Source organism: Mastomys coucha, unplaced genomic scaffold (assembly GCF_008632895.1).
Source record: "Mastomys coucha isolate ucsf_1 unplaced genomic scaffold, UCSF_Mcou_1 pScaffold15, whole genome shotgun sequence".
NCBI classification, from domain to species: Eukaryota; Metazoa; Chordata; class Mammalia; order Rodentia; family Muridae; genus Mastomys; species Mastomys coucha.
In genome coordinates this window covers 45,925,110-45,933,851 of record NW_022196897.1, presented here as the reverse complement: position 1 = coordinate 45,933,851, position 8,742 = coordinate 45,925,110, and the positions used below count along the sequence as shown (strand labels likewise).

At 40.5% G+C, this 8,742-nt stretch overlaps 1 protein-coding gene across 1 annotated transcript in view; it reads left to right on the top strand.

The window, feature by feature from the left end:
• Positions 1-8,742, top strand: part of Ccdc148 (coiled-coil domain containing 148) — a 263,630-nt gene that overhangs the window by 100,948 nt on the left and 153,940 nt on the right. Inside the window, exons 6-9 of the mRNA XM_031373199.1 lie at positions 962-1,044; positions 1,260-1,408; positions 2,547-2,642; positions 2,719-2,900. Of these exons, the coding sequence (XP_031229059.1) occupies positions 962-1,044; positions 1,260-1,408; positions 2,547-2,642; positions 2,719-2,900 (510 nt within the window). The remainder of the gene's footprint in view (positions 1-961; positions 1,045-1,259; positions 1,409-2,546; positions 2,643-2,718; positions 2,901-8,742) is intronic.

Below are 8,742 nucleotides of genomic sequence, written 5' to 3'. Positions count from 1 at the left end.
ATCCTGTGATCCTGGGCTTGTTAGATCACCTGGGAGTGGAGCTTCCTCTGGGTGTTGTGGGACTGGCTTTGGAGCATGAGCCCAAGTTCTACTCTGGACCCCAGCCCAGACCGACCGGAAGGAACCCAAGTCACTGGGCTGGCAGAATTCCTGTGTGCCTGGTCCAGCTGGTCCCAGTTACACCCAGTGTTGGGACAGATGTTGGTTCCTGCTCACCTCGATCCTGGGTGTGTCAGAGCACTTGGGAGTGGAGCTTCCTCTGGGTGTCATGGGACTGGCTTCAGAGCATGTGCCCAAGTTCTACTCTGGACCCCAGCCCAGACAGACCGGATGTTAAAGCATTTTAATAGCTACTATTTTTCTTACGCCATTTCAAAACTAAAGTACACATCAGCAATAAGTCTCAGATTTAGTTACATAAACAAAGGGCACAAAAATATAACTGGGTTGAATGCCCCCCTAGAGGTTAGTATGGTTTTACTCTAAAGAAGACTATATCTTTAAAAATGTAGTAAAAGTTTATATTGATTGATCATTGCTGGGTAAAAACAAAACGTTCATTTGTTCCCATTTGCCTGACTCAGACTATCATCATCTCTGAACTTTAGGGCCTCCTGTAGACCCAGACTGGCCTCTCTCCTCCTCTTCAGCAGCCATTGCTGCTACTTGCCTTTCATCTCCAAACTGCTGTCTTGGGAGTCTTTCTGTGTTGAACACTTAGCATGTGGGGTGGCTTCTGCATGCCCTTGGTGCTTAATGTGGCATGCTGCCAAGAACTGCAGGGGGTGCTTCCCATGCTCATCTGATTGTTTTTGCCCATGCTAGGAACTCAGTACATGGCTCAGATCAACAAGCAGATGTACAAAACCAAATCCGATGGCCTGTTCCTACTCTACTCACTTTAAGGCTATATGTATGATTATGACTATACAGAAATTGATTGAGATCATGTCTGTTCCAGATGTAAATTGGAGTCTGAAATAAAATCTTGTCTCAATGAGGAGAGCATTGGAAATGAATGTTTTTGTGAGCTTATGAATTTTGGTGAGTTTTTTTTTTTTGAACCTCCATATAAAAGGGAAGTTTATTTGGAACTATGAAAGTTGTCCCTCCCCCTCCCCTTCATACTCTTCTTGTAGTAACATGTCTGCTTTTTTTCTAAACAAATGTTGAAAAGTATAAATTAATAATCTATGAATTTATTAGATTATTTTTAAGAGAATCATAATGTCTCCTCGATTCGATTTCACCTCACACAGAGAAAGAGCTGTCAGAACAGTGGTGTGCCTACCTTACAGCTGTCATTGACCCTATTCATCAACTGAGAACAGGCCTGAAGAAACAGCACCGCGCTTCCCAGAGTGCACCCTGCCATGAGGGCTCAGACTCAACTGTGGTTCTGGAAGAGGTCAGTAAGTTAAAAACCATAATGTTGGGCTGGAGAGATGGCTCAGCAGTTAAGAGCACTTGTTGCTCTTTCAGAGGATCCAGGTTCAGTTCCTAGCACCCACATGGCAGTTCACAACTCTCTGTAACTCCAAGATCTGATGCCCTCACACAGACATACAGGCAGGCAAAACACCAATGCACATAATACAAAATATAGCATGATGTGATATTTCATTTTTGTCTGAAATAGAACAGTTGAAGCAAACCCCTGCCCTGGGAAGTTAAGTAGAGGGCTCCTCAATATCAACATGCACTTGAATATGTCCAGGCACCCTCATTTTAACTCCCCCTCCTGACTTTATCCTTGCCCCTCCTCCTAGTGCATTTTCAGATCTTGGCCCAGGATATGGAGATCAAGTTGTGTGATCACTGAATTTTCTCACAGGCTCTTCCTAGTCCAGTAAGCCCACCCACAACCCCCTCCACTCAGTCCTCCTTCTTCAATCGCATCTCTTGATATGGGACACTGTCCCATATCATTATGAGGTTGGTTCTATATGTGCCTTTCACATGTCAAACCTATTCTTGTCTCAAAGCTCTTAGACAAGCTCTTTTCTCTGTCAGGTTTACGGCCCCATGCGCCCTTTAGTTCTTTGCTAACCAGAGAAGTCTCAGTTGTTCCTAACCCTGGGTTCACACCTCTTTCCTCCTCTGCATGCCTCCATGTGTCCTTTGTTTGTTAGTTTGTTATGCTAGGTGTAGGGTCTGAACTTTCATTGCTCTACCTGTCAGCTATTCTATAATGCTATACTACTTTCATGATAATAAAGAAGCTTTAACTATGTCTGGCTGTAGGCTAGTAGCAAGGATGCTTGAGAGCAAAGGCGTGATTGAAATCTTACCATTAACAATTCCAAACTGAAAGCAGAGCTTGCTGGGACCGTTAAACCATGAGCCCTGTTTTGGTAAAAGATCTGGACTCCTCACCGAGGCTTGCTTGTGTGATGAGCCTTAGCCCTCTGGCTGCTCTTTTCTTCTCAGATCTTCAAAAGGATTTTTCCCTCCTCTACTTTTTCACCCCCTACTGGCTTCTGAGGCTGTGTCTTTCAGTAGAAATAATTTTGGGTGAATTGCAGTTCATATGCTCTGACCTCTAGGTTGACTTTGTCAAGAAACAATCGGAGGCTGCCTTTGAAAGACTTCATCAGGAGCAACGGCACTTAGAAAAAGAAGTTTTGGACTGGAATGTGAAGGTAAGTGAGATGTAACTGCTGATTTTACTTGGTCACCCACTTTGCATTTTATTAAATAAAATAACCATTTCTTTAGTTACTAGGTCATTCTTCAGAAGAAAAGTCTAACCTGCTCAGTAAACAGCCCATTGAGTTAGAAACGTTGGACTGCCCATACCCTGATCTGAAATCGTCAATCCTTAATGAGTTCTGTAACTTTACAGAGAAATATCAAGAGAAACTTGAAGACTTTGATCTGCAATTAGAAGACATACGCAGGTGATCAAATATAGCTCCTTGACTGCATTCAAATTTATATTAAGGGTCACTAGACTTCTAATTTTACTGTCTTCTAATTACATGCAATTGCAATATGGTCAATATAGTTTTGGCCTAGGTTGTTGAATAAAAAGAATGGGTCTTATTTTACTTTATTATCTTATTTTATTATGAGACTGGTGATCTAACCCAGGGCCTTGTACATACTTGGTAAGTTCCTTACAGCAAGAATCCTCTGACTGTTGGTGTTTGAGACCGGGTCTCACTCTGTACCATGCGCTGCCTTGGCAGTGGCTTGCAGTGTCCTCTGGTCTCAGACCTTTGATCTTTTTCCTTAGTCTTCCAAGTGCCGGAGTTACAGACATGCACCATATACTCAGCTGGAAAGAATGTTCTATGCTTACTTTGCTTTTTCTTGCTTTCAAAAGATTTCCTTGATACCCAGGCTTGTAAGAGTTTAATTGGGCCTGGTGTGGTAGTCCACACCTTTAGTCCCAGCCCTTGGAAGACAGAGGCAGGTGGATCTCTGTTATGGAAAAGCAGAAGGTTCATAAATCATAGCAACAGTCTGTATATTACCCACAATGCTTCTAATATAAATGATTATGTATTATATGATGACTATCTACTGGAAAATTCCTACTAGACAGTGGTCTCTGTTAAGCTTCTTTGAAAGTGATTCTAGATTAGTCTAGAAGATGGCCTTCCCTCTTAGACAAATTGCAGTATTATGGGGAAAGAAATGTATATGTGTGCTCTAAGCAAATATGACTTACAGACAGCAATTGAAGAAAAGAGGAACATGATGGAGGTGAATAAGAAGGTAAAGTCCAATGAGTTTTCAGGGGTGGTTTCTTGGAGGAGGGAGGATACCTTGAATTTAGAAGTGGTTTGCAGTAGTCATCTGCAGCTATGAGCACAAAAGCATAGAAATGTACTCTCTAATTAGCAGAGTGAATGACATAATTATAATACTAACTGAACTTCCAATTTATCAGGATCTTGATTTACTATAATATGACTATTTTCCTTTATGCTTCTCTTAATAGGGTCTTAGAGGATTCTTATGGTCTGAGTATGTGCACATGTGTGGAAGTGTACACATTTATTTATTTATTTATTTTGGTTTAGTTTAGTTTTAATATTGAAACAGGGTTTTACTATGTAGCTCAGGCTATCCTGGAGCTCATTATGTAGAGCAGGCTGGCCTTGAACTCACAGAGATCCATCTGCCTCTTACCACTATGTACTGGGATTAAAGGCCTCTGCTACAATGCCTGGCTGAGGGTGTACAAGGACTATTTGTTCATATTATCATCTTAAGCCAATGTGACCTCAGCTTCGAAAATGAAGCAACTGAAAACTTTCCTAATTTGATATAATTATTACCCAAATTCTATGCTTTATATTAGGGCCACAATCTTACCCAACTCTCCTTAATTCATTGTTTTTTTTTTTTTTTTTACTTAATTGTTATGTAATAATTTACATAATACATATACATATACATATACAGAAGCTTGTTGGAACTTATTCAGTCACAAAATAATGTACACAGTGCACACATTTTACTACTTATTTGTTGCAGCAGTGAAAGGCTGAACAAAAACCGTCAAAGGACTGACCAGGTTTGTAGATTATGTCCATAGAAGTTATTTTATAAGTGAAAAGGAGAAAAATGCACATTTGCAAAATGGACAGTATTCAGGTAGAGTGTAGAAGCAAGAGAGCAACATACAGCTCATCTCGTGTGTAGCAGGGAGGAGGGAGCTTCAGCACAGTCACTCGCAGATTTGCCTTAGAGTGTCTGAGGCAATGTCCAGAGCTCAATAGCATTCACTGGCTCTGGGGAGGGGAGACTTCATTTAAGATCGCGGGGACTCGACTATATCTTTATTTAATCTGTGAAGGGAAGTTATAAGCTCTGGATATTTTTATAAACTGTGTACAGCATGTAGACACAGCTTCTGATTTTCATAGCACAGGTGTGTTTTCAAATTTTACTGGTGGCCACCTTCCCAAAGCATTTTATTTGCAATAAATATGATTATCCCCTAATTACGGCTCTTTCCAAAGCTCTTGTTTTGTGGTTCACTCTAGTTTTTAAGGAATTGTATAATTTGGAGCATCTTTCCAATAATGATATATAAAAATGAAATCAGTGACAGAATATAAATTGCTTTTTAATAACAAAAAAATAAAGATCGCGGGGACTCATCATCACTTGACTAAGAGAAATACATTTTTAAGAGGGAAAAATATAACGAAGGTAAAAAAAAATTAAGCAACAAACAAAAATGTTGGCAACATGTGAGATGAAAGGTATTAAAATACCTAATATATAAAGAGACTTTGCAAATTAATTGAATAATAAGCAGCAAAGTAGAAAACAAAAAAGGAGATTATTTCCAAAAAAAGAAGGAAATTATTTCCTTTTGCTAATATTTACTTAGTGTTTACAAGCATAAATCAGACAAGATTCTCAGTACACATTTTCTTAGTGTTCTATTGCTGTGATGACACACCACCATTACCATAGCAACTCTTATAAAGAAAAACAGTTAATTGGGGCTGGTGTATAGTTCAGAGATTTAGTCCATTATTGTCAGACAGGAAGCATGGTGGCATGAAGACAGGGATGGTGCTGGAGAGGTAGCCAAGAGTTCTACATCTGAATCAGCAGGCAGCAGGGAAAGAGAGAGCCAGTGGGCATGGCTTATGCTTCTGGAATCTCAAATCCCACCCTCAGTGACACACTTCCTCCAACAAGGCCACACACCATTCCAATAAAGCCACACCTCTTAATCCTTGTCAAATAGTACTACTCCCTAATGGTCAAACACTCATATATAAGCATATGAGGGCTATTCCTATTCAAATCACCACATTTGTTATCAAGTTGATAACACACAGAAGGGCAGTTCACAAGGCAACTACGCTCCATATTATTAGAAGATGGTAAGTCTACAAAGGGATAGGTTAAGTCAGAGAACATACTGGGATTTTAGAAGGCAGATTACAGTTCTAAAAAAAGAAACCTTGGGGCTAGGTTTCAGTTGGACAATGACATGATGAAAAATCATGAAGTGGGTTGGGAGAGCTGGTCATGCACACATTGGGCATAAGAACATCATAGTCCATGTTCATTGAGATGTATGAGTGTGCCTAACAAGAGTCCAGTGTCCAGGAACCCAGTGACCAGAAACTCAGGGATAGATCAGCAGAATATTTGGATGAGGTTCAACAGGTAAGAGCGAATAGTAAACTATTATTTGTGTTGAGTATGTGTGTGTGTGTGTGTGTGTGTGTGTGTGTGTGTGTGTGTGTGTTTGTGTATACCTCTGTGTGTACATGTGTATCTAGCTAGGAGCTGAACTCAAGGACTCATGCATGTTCAGTCAGTGATATACCATTGAACTCCATCCTCACTCAATAAATGGGGTATTTGGAGATGTTTTCTAACCTCATCTTTTACATAAGTGACCTTGAACCTCTTAGGCCAGTAGTTCTCAACTTGTTAAAACTGTGACCCTTTAGTACAATTCCTAATATTGTGGTGACCCTAAGCACTAAATTATTTTCATTGCTACTTCATAACTGTAATTTTGCTACTGTTATGAATCATGATATGCAGGCCCCTGTGAAAGGGTTGCTCATTCAACACCCAAAGGGGTTGCGACCTACTGGTTGAGAATCGTTGTCTTAGATTGTGTCAAGCAGAAGAGAGCAGCCAGAAGCCCTGGTTCATATTGTGGCAGCATAGCTTTGGCAATTATTGTGCTTAATGATTTGGGGCAGGGGTAGGGTACAAGAAAAGATTGGACACACAGCAAGTTGTTAAGCTGTTTCAGAATATGTGAAGAAGTGATAGATATCCAACATCGACTCTGGTCTATATGTGTGTGCATACACAGAGAATCTTTTTATTGGGGGAATAATATGTGTCTCTTCAGAAATAACATTGAAGGAAAAAAACATTAAAGTGAAATAAGTACTTGACTTTAGTGCTGTTAGATATTGATTTTGCTCTTCTCATTGGTAGCAAAATCTTCAAGACTACCTGTGCTAGTTAGTGTTTTGTCAAACACATTAGCTGATGACATGGTGGTGGCCTTGATCAAGGTGGTGGGAAGTCTTGAGTTCTTGGGCACCATTTGAGGGTAGAGTCAAGGCATCTGATATTAGAGTCACAAAAAAGTAAAAGCCTAGGGAACTGTAGTAGGAGTTGCCTGCTGCACCTGGCTTGTTTGGATTGGGTATCTAAGAGAATGGGAGTGGGCAGGCTATCTAGTGGGGGTGGGAAATTTAAGTGTCCAGGCTTGGATATGCTGAGTTTGGGGCAGCCATTTTGGGCTTTGTGAGTTCAGAGTTCAGGAAGAAGATCTGGTGCAGAGTTGTACTTTGTGAGTCATTAACATGAGATTGGATATGGTGACCAAAGCAACGATCCAGGAAAGAAAAGAGACCAAAACTCCTCCCCAGACATGTGAGCAGGACAGTGTCAGAGAAAACAAAAGAGGGAGAAGCAACAAAAGACAGACAGACAGACAGATAGATGATAAATAGATGAATAGATAAAGGATAGATTAAAAGATGATAAATAGATATTAGTAGATATAGATAAATGATAGACAGATGGGCAGATAATAGATAGATGCAGAGAGACAGAAAAAGAAGACAGATGAAGGAAAAGCAGCCTGTACTGTTTGTAAAGGAGATGATGAACCACTGAATAAATGCTGCATACGCCAATGACTAATAACTGTTTGGCTCTACAGGGAGATAGCTGGGAGCCATTTTCATTGGCAAAGAGGATGTAAATGGAATGGGTTTCAGTTAGTGGGTGAAGAAGGATAGAAAAGAATGAAAGTGGACAACTTGAGAATTTTTTTCTGCCAAGGAGAACAGCAGGGTCTCTTTCTGCTGTTGAGCTCCCGAGTCTCTTATGTTTTAATTTTATTTAAAATAGGGATAAAATCAATGTGTTTGATGCTTGTACGGATAACCTAGTAAGGGGTACATTTTAGGGGAGAGGGAAGGCAGAGAGGAAGGAGGGAGGGAAGAGCCAGACAAAGGGAGAGAGAGTGGAGTAGAGAGAGGCTGAGGGGGAAGGGGGAGGGAGAGGGAATGAGAGATATGTTCAGGGATTGAGGAGGCTTAGGATCAGCACTGGGCGATTCATATACATCAGAACTAAGGTGGGGGCAGGTGATGCATAGCATGTGATTCAGATGCTGGAGGATAAGATGTCACAGTGGCCTGGGACTTCTTAGCTGTAATTCTAAACACAAATGAGTCAGAAATGTATGACCCTTTCTACTTATCAAAGACATGGAAAATAAGACAAAACTCAAATACTTACCTTATGAGAATGGCCAAACAGACCCAGGGTTAAAAACAGTATGAGGGAAATGGCTATTTACATATAATTGGTATGGGACATTTCTCAAAGCCACAGGACAGTTGTCAAAGGTGGTGATGACACCAGAAACCTATGGTGTCATTGTTCAGTCAGTAAAGTGGCTATAAAAGACAGGCATGGGGACCTGAGCTTAGATCCTGAGCAACCACATAAAAAGGCAACTGTGGTCACACATCTGAAATCCTCGCACTGGGGAAGTGGAGACTGGATGAGTCTTAGAACCTAGAGTCAGCTAGTCTTAAACAACTGGTGAGCTCCATGTGCAGTAAGGAACCTTGGCTCAACATATAAGGTGAAGAGTGGTTAGCTATCCAATATCAACCTCTGGTCTCTACATACACACATGGGCAAGCATATATATACTCAATCTTCTTTTTCTTTTTTAAATTTTCTTTCTTTCTTTTTTTTTTTTTTTTTTTT